General features: G+C 46.5%; 1 protein-coding gene across 2 annotated transcripts in view; it reads right to left on the bottom strand.

The window, feature by feature from the left end:
- Positions 1 to 17,207, bottom strand: part of AGAP2 (ArfGAP with GTPase domain, ankyrin repeat and PH domain 2) — a 355,861-nt gene that overhangs the window by 11,833 nt on the left and 326,821 nt on the right. For both annotated transcript variants that reach the window (XM_063952311.1, XM_063952312.1), the window contains 3 exons: positions 10,893 to 11,041; positions 6,203 to 6,293; positions 5,314 to 5,536 (listed from right to left, as the gene is read on the bottom strand). In XM_063952311.1, coding sequence (XP_063808381.1) covers positions 5,314 to 5,536; positions 6,203 to 6,293; positions 10,893 to 11,041 — 463 coding nt within the window. The remainder of the gene's footprint in view (positions 1 to 5,313; positions 5,537 to 6,202; positions 6,294 to 10,892; positions 11,042 to 17,207) is intronic.

The raw sequence follows: 17,207 nt of genomic DNA, 5'->3' as shown, positions 1-17,207 counted from the left end.
TCTTACGTCCTAGAGGATGCTGGGGTCCTCATTAGTACCATGGGGATGTACCAAAGCTCCCAGTATGGGAAGGACAGTGCTGAGGTTCCTGCAGAACAGATTGACCAAACTTTAGGTCCTCGTAGGCCAAAGTATCGAACTTGTAGAACTTAGCAAACGTGTTCGACCCTGACCAAGTAGCTGCTCAGCAAAGCTGAAGAGCCGAGACACCCTGGGTAGCCGCCCAAGAAGAACCCACTTTAAGAGTAAAGTGGGCCTTAACAGATTTTGGACACGGCAAGTCTGCCGTAGAATAAGCATGCTGGATAGTGAACCTGATCCAGCGAGAAATTGTCTGCTTAGAAGCAGGACACCCAATCTTGTTGGGATCATAAAGGACAAACAGAGCGTCATACTTCCTGTGACGAGAAGTTCGCTTCACATATATTTTTAAAGCCCTCACAACATCCAAGGACTTTGAGGTAATTGAGGAGTCAGTAGCCACTGGCACAACAATAGGTTGATTAAGATGAAAGGCTGACACAACCTTTGGAAGAAAGTGCTGGCGCGTTCTGAGCTCAGCTCTATCCTCATGGAAAATTAAATAGGGGCTCTTACAGGACAACGCCCCCAATTCTGACACGCGTCGAGCAGACGCCAATGCCAACAGAGTGACCACCTTCCAAGAAAGAAACTTGACGTCCATGTTCTGTAAAGGATCGAACCAATCCGATTGCAGGAACTGCAGCACCACATTAAGATCCCAAGGTGCCATAGGAGGCACAAAGGGTGGTTGAATATGCAGAACCCCTTTCAAGAATGTCTGAACCTCAGGAAGAACTGCCAATTGTTTCTGGAAGAAAATGGACAAGGACGAAATCTGGACCTTTATGGAGCCCAAGCGTAGGCCTACATCCACACCTGCTTGCAGAAAGAGGAGAAACCGTCCAAGTTGAAACTCCACCGTAGGAAACTTCTTGGATTCACACCAAAACACATACGTTTTCCAAATTCGATGGTAATGCTTTGACATTACTCCCTTCCTAGCCTGTATCAGGGTAGGAATGACCTTTTTCAGAATGCCTTTCCGAGCTAAGATCTGGCATTCAACCTCCATGCCGTCAAATGTAGCCGCGGCAAGTCTTGATAGGCGAACGCCCCTGTTGGAGAAGATCCTCACGAAGAGGAAGAGGCCTCGGATCCTCCAGCACTAATTCCAGAAGATCCACGGACCAAGCCCGTCTTGACCGGTCCAGAGCAATGAGGATCGCCTGAACTCTTGTTCTTTTTATGAGCATGAGAACCTTTGGGATGAGTGGAAGTGGAGGGAACACATACATCGACTGGAACATCCACGGAGTGACTACTGCATCCACCACCACTGCGTGTGGGTCTCTCGACCTGGAACAGTACCTCCGAAGCATCTTGTTGAGGTGAGAGGCCATCATGTCTATCAGAGGGACCCCCCATCGGCTTGTCACCTATGCGATCACCTCCGGATGGAGGCCCCATTCTCCTGGATGGAGATCGTGTCTGCTGAGGAAGTCCGCTTCCAAGTTGTCCACTCCCGGAATGAAGATTACTGACAGTGCCACCGCGTGCTTTTCTGCCCAGAGGAGGATTCTTGTTACCTCTGACATCGCAGCTCTGCTCTTCGTTCCGCCCTGTCTGTTTATGTAGGACACCGCTGTGACGTCCGACTGAACCTGAATGGCTTTATTTTGCAGAAGATGTGCTGCTTGTAGAAGGCCATTGTAAATGGCCCTCAGTTCCAGAACGTTTATTGGAAGGAGAGAATCCTGACTGGACCACCTTCCTTTGAAGTTTTCCCCTTGGTTGACTGCTCCTCAACTTCTGAGGCTTATATCCATGGTTAGGAGGATCCAATTCAGAATCCCGAACCTGCGGCCTTCGAGTAGGTGAGATGTTTGTAGCTACCAGAGGAGAGAAATTCTGGCTTTTGGCGACAGGCATATCCGCTGGTGCATGTGAAGGTGTGATCCTGACCATTTGTCCAGGAGATTCAGTTGGAAGAACCTCGCATGGAACCTTCCTTACTGAAGAGCCTCGTAGGAGGAAATCATCTTCCTTAGAAGACGAATGCACTGATGAACCAATACCCTGGCCGGTTTCTGGAGTTCCCGGACCATTGATTGGATCACCAACGCTTTCTCCACCAGTAGAAACACCCTCTGTACTTCCGTATCGAGTATCATTCCCACAAAGGGCAGTCTCCTTGTCGGCTCCAAATATGACTTTGGAAGATTCAGGATCCACCCATGATCCTGGAGTAGACGAGTTGAGAGAGCAATACTCTGCAACAACTTCTCCTTTGAAGACGCTTTTATCAGCAGATCATCCAAATATGGAATTATGTTCACACCCTGTTTTCGGAGGAGTAGCATCATCTCCGCCATGCCCTTGGTGAATACCCTTGGTGCTGTGGAAAGGCCAAATGGCAGTGCTTGAAACTGATAGTGACAGTCCAGCAGCACAAATCGGAGATAAGCCTGGTTAGGCAGTGAGATCGGAATGTGAAGGTATGATATCCAGGGATACCAGGAATTCCCCCTGCTCCAGACCTGAGATCACCGCTCTCAGAGACTCCATCTTGTAGGGGTTCAATGACTTTAGGTTTAATATCAGCCTTACCGAACCATCTGGTTTCAGTACCACAAACAGGTTTGAGTAATAACCCTTGTGTCGTAGGTGGAGTGGAACAAGAACAATGACATTTGTTTGAACCAATTTTTGAATCACTTCCTGTAGGATAGCGCTGTCTGTCAACTAAACTGGTAAGCCTGATTTGAAGAATTTGTGAGGTGGGAGTTGTTGAAACTCCAGTCTGTATCCCTGTGCCACAACATCCTTTACCCAGGGGTCTAGGCATGATGACGCCCAAACGTGACTGAAGACTTTTAGTCTTGCTCCCACCTGCCTGATCTCCAGGCAGGGAGGTCCACCATCATGCTGAAGATTTTGAGGAAGCAGAACCTGGCTTCTGTTCCTGGGAACCTGATGGCGCAGGTTTTTTGTACTTTCCCCGACCTCCTCTAAAGAGGGTGGTAGGGGGTTTGAAAGGACTGCAGTGTAGGCAAAGGAAAAGACTTCCTAGCCGGTGGTGTTGCTGAGGGAAGAAAAGTTGACTTACCCGCAGTTGCCGTGGAGATTCATGCATCCAAAGCATCTCCAAACAGAGAATAACCTGTGAATGGTAGGTTCTCCACGCTTCTCTTGGATTCCGCATCCCCAGTCCATTGGCGTAGCCAGAGTCCTCTGCGCGCCGAAACCGCCATAGCAGTAGCCCGTGCATTCAGCATGCCAAGGTCCTTCATGGCCTCCACCATGAACCCTGCAGAATCCTGTATGTGACGTAAGAATAAATCAATGTCACTTCTATCCATAGTATCTAAGTCTTCTAGCAATGTGCCTGATCACTTTACTATAGCTTTAGAAATCCACGCACAAGCAATAGTGGGCCGTATGGCGATGCCATTAGCTGTGTATAGTGATTTGAGTGTAGTCTCAATCTTGCGTTCAGCCGGTTCTTTTAAAGTGGTTGAACCAGGAACAGGTAAAACCACCTTTTTTGACAACCTAGATAGAGATGCATCAACTATAGGTGGGTTTTCCCACTTTTTTCTAAAATCTTCAGGAAAAGGGAAAGCAATGAGAACCCTTTTTGGGATCTGGAATTTTTTCTCTGGGTTTTCCCAGGATTTTTGAAACAAAGAGTTTAACTCTTTGGAAGCCAGAAAGGTAAGCGAGGATTTCTTACTTTCTGTAAAATAAGATTCCTCCACCTGTTCTGGTACGGTCTCAGAAATGTGTAAAACATCCCTAATGGCTTCAATCATTAGTTGCACCCCTTTTGCAAGGGATGCATCCCCTCCCTGCATATCCCCATCACCGTCGGTATCAGTGTCAGCTTGCATTATCTGGGCAAGTGGACGCTTTTGTGGGTATGTAGGTGGGATTTTGATGAAGTAGTGGGGGCCAAATACTGTAACGCCTCCACAGATTTCCTCAAAAACTGCGCCTCTTTCTCAGTGACATCCTTGTAGAAATCTGGGATATCATTCCCCTTAAAGAATGCACCCATGGGGGTTCGGATTCAGAAGGCTGAGACAGTATATTGCAGTCCTGAGTACATGGGATAGACTCCTCAGGAGAAGATAAACACTCTGCAGCACAGGACACAGAGTCCTTAGACATGGTAATGTGGGATACACACACACACACACACACACACACACACACACACACACACACACACACACACACACACAGGAAAATGTCAGATACAGTTTCCCCCCAGAGTACCTTCAGAGAGTCACGGAGTCTAAGGAGCCAGCCACACAGCGCCCTTTGGAGCAGTTGTTATGATAAAAGCCCGGCGCTGAGAAACCAACCTTAATAGGTTGATTATTACTAACACTTAACTCCAGTTACTGCGGTGCCAGGGTGTTATAGACGGGCGGGGGGGAGTGATGTAGAGGGTCAGCGCTCCCTGTCAGTGTTTCTTCTGTGTCTGCAGGGAGGAAAATGGCGCTGGTGAGTGCTGGATCTGCTCTGAGAAGAAGCCCCGCCCCCCGCAATGGCGCGCGGCTTCCCGCACAAATTTGATTATACTGGCCGGAGGTCTCTATGCTAACAGCGGGATTAGCCCCTGTTAGCGTCTGTGACCAGTTTAGGGTGACTGCGCTGGCCCAGGACGCCCCTCCAAGCGCCTACACGGAGTGTTGCTGAGCCTTCCTGGAGCGCAGCCTGTCAGAGCTGCACTCCCACCCTTGTGCCGCCATACCCGCCGGTGACCCGCTAACCGGGACGCTGGCGCTATACTCACCACTCTCCTTACTTCTGGCTCTGTTAGGGGGTGGCGGCCGTGCTGCGGGAGTGAGCGGTCGCCTCGTGGGCTTGCGATCATCACATTCAGGAGCTCAGTGTCCTGTCAGCGGAGATAGAGAACCATTAACTTCTAGAGTTGGTTCCTACTCCCCCCCTAAGTCCCACGAAGCAGGAAGGCTGTTGCCAGCAGCCTTCCTGTGCCTACAGATCTAATTAAAATCCTAAGAGCTCTCCTAGCTGTGACCGGCTCTTCCGTGCACATTTTCTAAACTGAGTCTGGTAGGAGGGGCATAGAGGGAGGAGCCAGCCCACACTATTGATCTCTTAAAGTTCCCATGGCTCCTTATGGACCCGTCTATACCCCATGGTACTAATGTGTGGACCCCAGCATCCTCTAGGACGTAAGAGAAATCATAAATATTCATTTTATTTAGTTTGCTAAAACTGCTTAAAATCACAATTGTATGAGCAAAAAAAGCACATTACCTGGAGGAATCAGGGCTTGGCTTAGTACGACCTTGGGTTGTCATCTCCCAGATACTGTTGGCTACGTCATTGCCGATAGAGTTCAAGACTAGCGTCAATTCAAAGGGCCAGTCATCCAGATCCAGAGAACGGACACGGGACAAATGTGTGCCAAGGTTCCGGTGAATTCCTGAGCATTCAATGCAGATTAGGGCACCCAGATTCAAGCTGGCCCAGGTGGGATCTAGTGGGTACAAATATTTATAGTTCAGAATATAGTAGCCTTATTATTTTAAATCCCCAAGTTTACATTGTTTCGGGGCATTAGTCATTAACACAAGTGAGTAAATCAATGGTTACATAGCATGTCAGTAACAAATGGCATTTAGTATTATCTCACATAATTCCACCAAAAAAAACAAAAGAAAAAACATTTGGTTTTAATTAGAATTTTCCAATGGAGGCCATTTTGCAGGATCAACCAATGTTCATGAAAGTGATGATTGACAGGCTGCAGACTTTTGAGGCGATGATGGGGCGGCAACAGGCTGCACACGCAAAATGGAGGTTAGCATATTTTCACACAGCAGCTGCGTCCAAAGATGGGCCTTAAAAGTAAATTTCTGAATCAGGCCACAAATCCACAAGAACATATTGATCACTGCCAGTGACTTGTGGTCATAAAAGTTTGAACAGTGAATATGCAACATAACACCATATACACGACAGAGACATTTTGGAGGAGGAAAACATATTTATGAAAATACCATGAAGTGCCTAATTATTAATGTCACGCATTTGAAGTAGATTGATAGTGTATTCTCATAAATATTGGACCAGACCTCACAATGGCGCCTCCCGCATGTGTAAAAGATAGGAACACTTTAACAGTAAAGAATTGGACACGTACTTGGCGCACCACAGTCTACACAGAAATTATTCCCTTTTGCATTCCGGATAGCTTGGATGGCTACAGCTTCATTTTGGCTGTCCATGCGAGCCTAAAATAAGAGATGTCAAAATATATTAGATGAGTGCACTTCCAAATTGTTACACTAGACTATGAGTACATTCATAGGTGGATCCTGGGGGATGGGCACCAAGGCATGTGCCCCCCACTCCCTCTCATTTAGGAGATGTTTTATTTATTTAGAGTGCACTCAGTGAGTGCCTGTTTTCTTGCGGGGACTAGGAGGAACCAGCAGCACTAGGGCCCAGGGCACTAGGGGCTAGATGCGTCATCGCTTGGAGAGTGATAAAATTGAGAGAGAAAGTACCAGCCAATCAGCTCCTAACTACCATGTTACAGGATGTGTTAAAAAAATAAGATTTTACTTACCGGTAAATCTATTTCTCGTAGTCCGTAGTGGATGCTGGGGACTCCGTAAGGACCATGGGGAATAGACGGGCTCCGCAGGAGACAGGGCACTTTAAGAAAGAATTAGGAATACTGGTGTGCACTGGCTCCTCCCTCTATGTCCCTCCTCCAGACCTCAGTTAGAATCTGTGCCCGGATGAGCTGGGTGCACTTTAGTGAGCTCTCCTGAGCTTGCTAGATAGAAAGTATTTTGTTAGGATTTTTTATTTTCAGAGAGATCTGCTGGCAACAGACTCTCTGCTACGTGGGACTGAGGGGAGAGAAGCAAACCTACTAACTGCGGATAGGTCGTGACACCATTAGCTCCAGAGGGATCGAACACAGGAACGCACCCTTGGTCGTCCGATCCCAGAGCCGCGCCGCCGTCCCCCTCGCAGAGCCAGAAGCCGGCGTGAGAAGCAAGAAGACTTCAAAAGCGGCGGCAGAAGACTCCAGTCTTCATATGAGGTAGCACACAGCACTGCAGCTGTGCGCCATTGCTCCCACATTACACCCACACACTCCGGTCACTGTAGGGTGCAGGACGCAGGGGGGGGCGCCCTGGGCAGCAATTAGAGACCTCTTGGCAAAGTGGGCATATATACAGTTGGGCACTGTATATATGCATGAGCCCCCGCCATTATTTTACACAAAATCGCGGGACAGATCCTGCCGCTGAGGGGGCGGGGCTTCTTGCTCAGCACTCACCAGTGCCATTTTCTTTCCACAGCACCGCTCTCCCCTGCAGAAGCACGATAGAAGAGGGTGAAAAGAGAGGGGGGGCACATACATTTGGCGTAAAAACAAATATACAGCAGCTACTGGCTTGACACTACGTTACTGTGTGATTCCTGGGTCATATAGCGCTGGGGTGTGTGCTGGCATACTCTCTCTATGTCTCTCCAAAGGGCCTTGTGGGGGAACTGTCTTCAAATAGAGCATAGTTACAATAGTAACAGGATGTGTTAAAAAAATTACAGTTAGGAGCTGGTTGGCCGGTACTTTTTCTTTGTCCATTTGATCACTTTCCAAGCGATGGCGCATCTAGCCCCTAGAATCTGCGCTGCTACCGCTGCCCCCCCCCCGCGCTTATATGTCCTGCTCTGGGCTCTGCAGCAGGGTGGGTGGCGCTGCATCAAGAAGTAGCCAGCGGTGTTGAGGTGAAAGAGGTAGCTCCCGCTCCCAGTAAGTGTTAATCCTGGATCTGAAGTTGATAAAGTCGAACACAGTTTGGGGGGAGGAGGGAGTGAGGCTGCTACATGTGCACTGACAGGAGAAGGGAAAGGATAAGTGTCCTTGTAGGAAGGGGATAGTGTCCTTGTAGTCCTCAGATAGGGTGGGGTGAGTGGTGGTGGGGTGAGAGGGTAGGTAGCACTGCTTTATAAGCATCATAGTGCTTGTTCCTTAGTCACTGACTGCCAATGTCCCCTACTGCCACTCCGAGTAATCCATTTCTTCTCCCCGTCATCCACTGCCTCTCCTTGTCATCCTCTGCCACCCATTTCCTCTCATGGTCACCTACTGCCTCTCTGCCACCCAATGCCTCCTGCTATCACCCAGTGCCAGTCACTGCCTCTCCCTATCACCTACTACCTCCCCTATCACCCACTGCCTTCCACTGCGTCACTATTTCACCATCACCCTCTTTCTCCAGTCACCTTCTGTCCCTCCATGTCAAATACTGCCTTTCCCCGTCACCTCCTCCCTGTCACCCATTGCCAGTCACCCTTTCCTGACACCCACTGCCTGTCTCCCACTATATGTCCCCATCATCTCTCTCTTCTGTCACCCTCTGCCTCTCACCATCGTCCTTTACGTCACCCACTGCATTGCTCTGGCATCTTCCACTATCTGTCCCTGTCACCTACTGTTTGACCATCTGTCTCTTCCCTGCATCACTATCTCCCCATCACCGTCTCTCTCCTGTCACCCTCTGCCTCTCCAAGGCATCACTCTCTCCTCATCACCCTGTGCTTCTCTCTGTCACCCACTGCCTCTTCCTGGCACTCTCTCCCTGTCATTTACTGCTTCTCCCCATCACCTTCTCCCTGGCATCCACTGCGTCTCCCCATCACCTTTTTCCTGTGATGCACTGCCTTTTCCTGTAACCATTACCTGTCACCCACTGCCTCTCTGTCTCCCACTGTTGCTCCCAGTCACCTCTCTCTCCTGTCACCCACTGCCTTTCCCCTCATCATACTCTTTGTTACCCACAGCCTCCCCCTGGTGTCACCCACTTCCTCCCCCCATCACCCATTACCTGTCTCCTGTCACCCTCTGCCTCTCACTGTCACTTGCTGCTTCTCTGTCTCATACTGCCTCATCCTTTGCCTCTCCTCTATTTCACTATCTGCACATCACTATCTCTCTCCTGTCACCCTCTGCCTTTCCAAGGCATCACCCTTTCCCCATCATAAGGATAAGGCATTCCCTTTGAGGCCACGCTTGTTGCAAGACTATATGGGGGACATTTACTGAGCAGTGATAAGAGTGGAGAAGTGAGCCAGTGGAGAAGTGTCCATGGCAACCAATCAGCACTGAAGTAACATCTATAAGTTGCATACTATAAAATTATACAGAGCTGCTGATTGGTTGATGGGGCAACTTCTCCACTGTCTCACTTCTCCGCTCTTATCACTGCTTAGTAAATGTCTCCCTATATCCTTGTTGCAAGGAACACGTGCCAAATAACACCCGCTTCCTTCTCCTGCCATAGTGCCTCCTGTCATTTTGTTCTGGATCCACCCCTGAGTACATTCAACACATTTATTAGCAACTTAGTAAAGGTATATTCTGATAATGTAAAGCCGTTGCATCAGCAAGGTTTTTATTGTTTCGAAAAGATGTGAAGCTATTGTATATGCCTAATTCACACATTGCTGTCCAGTGAAGTAGTAGAAAGAAATATTTATATGCTAGCTTTTGTACAGCTGCACACCGATTATCCACAGAATTTGGACCTTTGAGATTTTAAGCCAATGTGCACAAAGAGGAAGAGATGAGAAGTATGTGCAAAGTGTAAAGAAAGAAACACAGAGAAACCATTTCTCATTGAAATAACAATTTATGTAAATATTGTTATCACAAATCTAGTCACCTCTTTTTGGAAGAAAAAAAGGTGAAGAATACAATAAAGTTCGTAGAAGTCTCAATTCACATAACTTCAAAAACCATAGCTAAATCCTTCACTCACTTAATATTTAAGTGTAACCATCACCTACAGTACAGTACTACAGAGACAGGCATCCTATGATGATACATACATAATTACAATGCATTTGCTCAAGGTTAGATGTTCCACTATACAAACTTTGAAGCAGAATTCAGGATTTTTTCCAAGTGTTTGTTTTATTTTGTGAAGAGACAATGTTCTGTACTGTGCCTAACTTTGCAATGTACTTTACTATACTATAGTGTGTCTACCATTGCGATGTACTATACTGTACTGTGCCTAACATTGCAATGTACTGTACTGTACTGTAGTGTGACTAACATTGCAATGTACTGTACTGTGCATAACATTGCAATGTACTGTACCGTACTGTGCCTAACATTGCAATGTACTGTACTGTACTGTACTGTGCCTAACATTGCAATGTACTGTACTGTACTGTAGTGTGCATAACATTGCAATGTACTGTACCGTACTGTGCCTAACAGTGCAATGTACTGTACTGTACTGTGCCTAACATTGCAATGTACTGTACTGTACTGTAGTGTGCATAACATTGCAATGTACTGTACCATACTGTGCCTAACATTGCAATGTACTGTACTGTACTGTAGTGTGCATAACATTGCAATGTACTGTACTGTACTGTGCCTAACATTGCAATGTACTGTACTGTACTGTACTGTAGTGTGCCTAACATTGCAATGTACTGTACCGTACTGTGCCTAACATTGCAATGTACTGTACTGTACTGTACCGCGCCTAACATTGCAATGTACTGTACTGTACTGTAGTGTGCCTAACATTGCAATGTACTGTACTGTACTGTACTGTAGTGTGCCTAACATTGCAATGTACTGTACCGTACTGTGCCTAACATTGCAATGAACTGTACTGTACTGTACCGTGCCTAACATTGCAATGCAATGTACTGTACTGTAGTGTGCCTAACATTGCAATGTACTGTACTGTAGTGTGACTAACATTGCAAGATATTTTGAGACAGAGAAAAGTGATACAATGGAGATATGTTACTATTACAGATACGTTATCTTTATGTGTCACGGTTACCTTGTTTTTGCTGCTTTCACAGCACTGCAGACTTGCAAGGATCTGGCTTTCAATGGCTTGTACCCAAGAATCTCTTTCCTCAAAACTGCAGGTTTCAAAATGCCATGTTTGACCGGTACTAGACACAATGATGAATTCAAAGTTCTCATCTTCGGGATAAAAGGGAAATGGTTAGGAACTAGCCAGGTGCTGCAAGTCTTCTACCATTGTATACAACTTTCAGATACCAACTTACCATTGCATTGAATATTAAATCCATACCATAAAATGCTTTGCTTTCTGTAATACCATCCAAATTAGCACAAACATCTGGGCATACACTATCACTATAGAATTATTTCGGTGATCCATCTGATATTGGCAGATCGGCCAGATAATTTACATTGTATGTGAGTAACCAATTGGTCAGACATGATGGATTGTCCAGCATGTCCATCCAATGCAATAATTTGAAGTTCCAAGTCCTCTGCATCAGGCAGTGTATGCACTACCTTGGCCGACTGATGGACATTATCCCTGTTCCTTCACTGGCGAAGATCGGGGAAATGTCTTCTGCTAGGGGAGGAACTCAGAAACTGTGTGGCCATACCACTGTGAGATATCTCACGGGGTATACCAATGATATGTGATGGGTTACAGGCTGTATGTCAGTCTGACCGTGCATGCCCAGCATTACATTTACCATCATAGAAAATGCAGTGCAGGTGCCATCAGCCAGGTAAAGTGTATCATTAGGCCCTGCTCCTCACAGTATAATGCCATGATTCTCAGGTGTATGGGAGAGTGTGGAGCCAAAATGATACCTGCTAATCACAGCATTACTCCTCCCCTCATAGTAGGGGTGAGTGGCAGGTGCGTAGCACGAGGGGGTGTATCTGGCACTGTGGGGACATATCTGGCACTATGGGGCATATGTGGCACTGGGGAGGCATATGTGTATCTGACACTGTGGGGACATACAGTATCTGGCACTATGGGGGCATATGTGTACCTTGCACGGGGAGGCATGTGTGTATCTGGGGGGCATATATGGCACAGTGGGGGCATATCTGGCACTGTGGGGACATGTGTATCTGGCACTCCACTATTGGGGGCATATGTGTATCTGCCACTCTTGGGGGCATATGTGTATCTGCCACTATTGGGGGCATATGTGTATCTGGCACTGCACTATCTGGGTCATATGTGTATCTGGCCACCCATATGTGTATCACGCCCCTATTTTCATTGGCCATGCCCCATGTGGCATGTGGCCACACCAATTCGGCGCACGCACACAGTACCACTAAGATATTGTTTCTACCTGCACCACTGGGCCTAGGCTGCAGAAAGGGAAGGTTAGAGTTAAGGGGTGCAGGATAGGGGGGAACAGTCTTAGGTCCCCCCTGTCAGTATTTACACTTTCGGTATGCCGGCGTCAGTATTCTGACCATCGACATCCCATCAGCCAGGATATCAAACTGAATCTATTTGGACATAGAGCCATTTACAGCCAGTTTTAGTTTACTATGTTTTAAATACCATTACATGAATTTGCAGTATGGATTTAACTCATCAAAGCAGTAGAACTGACACATCATGCAATTTAATGTATTTGTAAAATATTGCCCGACATATACCAGAATTTTAAATGTTCCCACAATTTTCCAGATAAAATATAATAAAAGTACATACATAATAAAAACATACTGGGGCTAGATTTATGAAAACACAAAGAGGTTTGCACTTAATATTATAACCTCTTTAAAATTCCAGGTCAAACCCATGGAGAGCCATAACTTTGTAAAACTAGCCCTGGAACTCATTAAGAGTTGGTTGCATTTGGGCAGAGAACGTGTTTAGGAAAAGACACAAGCAAAAAATTCATGCGTCAGGCATATCTGCAAATATGTCAGGAATATCAATGTGTATCCTTACTCTCCAATATAGCTTAGACATATAGCTTGACGCTGCTAGCAGAAAATGCAAAAATTAGATTACCAAATTTGTACACAATGAAGTAATGTGTACACTAGACAGAATATTGTATTCACAGCGATATCAATAAATATGAAAGTCAAGTTTTCCCAAAAAAATTGAATTAAATATAAACACCTATACATCTGTTATTTATCCCTGTAAAAATCAAATTGGAATTTTTATTCATGCAATACTCCAAATGGAAATGCCAAGAAAGTAATGGAATAGTGAACTGCGACTTAATATATAGTAATAGCTGAGAGCTGGGCCGTAACTAGGGGGGGCTAAGGGGGCATGCGCCCCGGGTGCAGGATTTGAGGGGGCGCAAAGGAGTTACAGAGGAGCAGGGTTTTTGTTGTTTTTTTTACCGGCAGTGCTGTGCTGCTCCAGTGAGACAGCAGACAGCTCCCGGGGCAATGTCTCTGAACCACTTGTCTGCCCGCAGCTGGCTCCAACACTGTGCAGGTGAACTCCAGTACCTGGGATCTCTCCTATGTCGGCTACTGTCTTAAACGCTTTTCTTTGCCATGCAGTGCTGCAACTAGCGTGCGGTGCACTATACAAGCTATAGAAGCACACTGTGCTCCCAGTTAGCAGTATCAACCTCCTCTTTGCCTCCCAGACGGAGGGATTTGGTGTAGCTTATAGGGGAATGTAGTGTAGTGGGGTGTAGTACTGCTGACCGGCGATCTCCTGACCGCCGGTCAGCTTACCGACGCTGGGATCCCGGCAGCATACTGACGCCGGGATCCCGGCGGTTAGGGGCGAGTGCAGCAAGCCCCTTGCAGGCTCGGTGACGACCTGCGGTCGCCACGGGTTCTATTCCCACTCTATGGGTGTAGTGGACACCCACGAGTGGAAATAGTCCCTGTTGGTCGGCATGCTGACCATCGGGATAGTTACCCGTCGGGCTGGTGGAGGAGGTCATGTGACTGTCGGTCAGCTGACCGGCGATCACATGAATACCACCCGTGTAGTGATGTAGTGTACCATATAGGGTATGTAGTGTAGTAATGTATTGCAGTATATAGGGGCATGTAGTAAACTGATGTGGTATAGCATATAAGGGGATGTAGTGTAGTGATGTAGTGCAGCATATAGGGTATGTAGTGCAGTGCATATGGGCATGTAGTACAGTGATGTAGTTCAGCGGTTAGGGGATGTAGTATAGTGATGTAGTGCAGTGGATAGGGGAATGTAGTGCAGTGATGAAGAGTAAAGATATAGGTGGTCATTCTGAGTTGATTGCTAGTTGCATTCGTTCGCTGTGCAGCGATGAGGCAAAAAAACGGCACTTCTGCGTATGCGGCGCAATGCGCACGCGCGAAGTAATATTACAACGAACGATGTCGTTTCACACAAGCTCTAGCAAAGCTTTTCAGTAGCACTGGTGGCTGCAGAGTGATTGACATGAAGTGGGCATTTCTGGGTGTCAACTGACCGTTTTCAGGGAGTGTTCGAAAAAACATAGGCGTGCCAGGAAAAATGCATGCGTGGCTGGGCGAACGCAGGGCGTGTTTGCGACGTCAAAACAGGAACTAAACAGTCTGAAGTCATCGCAAGCTCTGAGTAGGTATTGAGCTACTCTAAAACTGCACAAAAAAATTATGCCTCCACTCTGGGATCCTTTCGTTCGCACTTTTGCTAAGCTAAAATACACTCCCAGTGGGAGGCGGCATAGCGTTTGCACGGCTGCTAAAAACTGCTAGCGAGCGAACAACTCGGAATGACCACCATAGTGCAATGTATATCAGACAGAGGAGCATGTAGTTGAACATGCTGGTGGGGCATGTGACGCATAGGGTATTTGAGGCACATAGGGTAATATTTTCCAATAGTATCTCCTTTTTTAATTTTTTTTGATAATCTGATTATTTAAATCTGACAGGGAAGAGGGGAAGCCAAATTACTGCCTTGCCCCGGGTGATGAAAATCCTAGTTTCGGCCCTGCTGAGAGTCCAATGATTTACTGTAAGTGCTATCAGTTAGAGGGTTCCGTATACTGGACCTAATTCAGCATGGATCGCTATTCAGAGAAATCGCAATTAGAGCGATTATTGAACGACTGCGCATGCGTATCGTTTGCATTGCAGAAAATACATGCAGATCGTAATCGCAATGTAGCCACTGTTTGACTGGCAGGAAGCCAACGTTTCTGGCCGGAAACCTGTCGTTTTCTGGGTGTGTCACAAAAAACGAAGGCGTGCCCAGGCGATTTTTGGGGAGGGTCTCTGACGTCAGCGCAGACTGCTTCCAAGCCATCTCAGTCGCAGATTAGTGGCAGCCTCAGACCTACTCACATTTGCACATACGGCAAAGATTCTTCGTAAGTTTCGGGAACTGCATATGCATCTGTGCATTCGCAAACTTGCACGGGGCGTTTTTTTCTTCCTGCCAGGGTGGCGCCTTTCTACTTGCAGACAATTTCTCTGAATAGCGATCCATGATGAATTTGGCCCACAATAAGCTGATCAGAAGTAGCTCTATAGTGTTGCTGATATTATCATCATTACCTATTATTGCGCCAGGTTCCCAGTACCTGCAGAAATACCCCTCCAGAAAGGCATACCTGTAGATTTATTAATGTCTAATTATGTTGTATTTACTAGAGATGAGCGGGTTCGGTTTCTCTGAATCCGAACCCGCCCGAACTTCATGTTTTTTTACACGGGTCCGAGCGACTCGGATCTTCCCGCCTTGCTCGGTTAACCCGAGCGCGCCCGAACGTCATCATCACGCTGTCGTATTCTCGCGAGGCTCGGATTCTATCGCGAGACTCGGATTCTATATAAGGAGCCGCGCGTCGCGGCCATTTTCACACGTGCATTGAGATTGATAGGGAGAGGACGTGGCTGGCGTCCTCTCCGTTTAGAAATTAAAATAGATAGGAGAGTGAGAGTGAGACACTTCATTTACTTACTGGAGCTTAGGAGGAGTTATACTAGTGACTGATGACCAGTGACCTGACCACCAGTGCAGTTTTATAATTTATTATTATTTAATAATCCGTTCTGTTCTTGTTCTCTGCCTGAAAAAAACGATACACAGTGACTCAGTCACACTCACATACCATATCTGTGCTCAGCCCAGTGTGCTGCATCATCTATGTATAATATCTGACTGTGCTCACACAGCTTAATTGTGGGGGAGACTGGGGAGCAGTTATAGGTTATAGCAGGAGCCAGGAGTACATATTAAACAGTGCACACTTTTGCTGCCAGAGTGCCACTGCCAGTGTGACTGACCACTGACCACTGTGACCAGTGACCTGACCACACTGACCACCAGTATAGTATATTGTGATTGAATGTCTGCCTGAAAAAGTACACTCGTCGTGTGACTTGTGTGGTGTTTTTTTATTCTATAAAAATTAAAAAACTCATTCTGCTGACAGACAGTGTCCAGCAGGTCCGTCATTATATAATATATACCTGTCCGGCTGCAGTAGTGATATATATATATTTTTTATATCATTATTTATCATCCAGTCTATACTAGCAGCAGACACAGTACGGTAGTTCACGGCTGTAGCTACCTCTGTGTCGGCACTCGGCAGTCCATCCATAATTGTATACCACCTACCCGTGGTTTTTTTTTTCTTTCTTCTTTATACATACTACATCTCATTATTATCCAGTCTATATTAGCAGCAGACACAGTACAGTACGGTAGTCCACGGCTGTAGCTACCTCTGTGTCGGCACTCGGCAATCCATCCATAATTGTATACCACCTACCCGTGGTTTTTTTTTTCTTTCTTCTTTATACATACTACATCTCATTATCAACCAGTCTATATTAGCAGCAGACACAGTACGGTAGTTCACGGCTGTAGCTACCTCTGTGTCGGCACTCGGCAGTCCATCCATAATTGTATACCACCTACCCGTGTTTTTTTTTTTCTTTCTTCTTTATACATACATACTACATCTCATTATCATCCAGTCTATATTAGCAGCAGACACAGTACAGTACGGTAGTCCACGGCTGTAGCTACCTCTGTGTCGGCACTCGGCAGTCCATCCATAATTGTATACCACCTACCCGTGGTTTTTTTTTTCTTTCTTCTTTATACATACTACATCTCATTATCATCCAGTCTATATTAGCAGCAGACACAGTACAGTACGGTAGTCCACGGCTGTAGCTACCTCTGTGTCGGCACTCGGCACTCGGCAGTCCATCCATAATTGTATACCACCTACCCGTGTTTTTTTTTTTTTTCTTCTTTATACATACTACATCTCATTATCAACCAGTCTATATTAGCAGCAGACACAGTACAGTACGGTAGTCCACGGCTGTAGCTACCTCTGTGTCGGCACTCGGCAGTCCATCCATAATTGTATACCACCTA

The sequence above is a fragment of the Pseudophryne corroboree genome, chromosome 2 (assembly GCF_028390025.1).
Source record: "Pseudophryne corroboree isolate aPseCor3 chromosome 2, aPseCor3.hap2, whole genome shotgun sequence".
In the NCBI taxonomy this organism is placed as follows: domain Eukaryota; kingdom Metazoa; phylum Chordata; class Amphibia; order Anura; family Myobatrachidae; genus Pseudophryne; species Pseudophryne corroboree.
The sequence above is the reverse complement of the archived record's forward strand: the minus strand, read 5'-3'. Positions and strand labels throughout refer to the sequence as shown.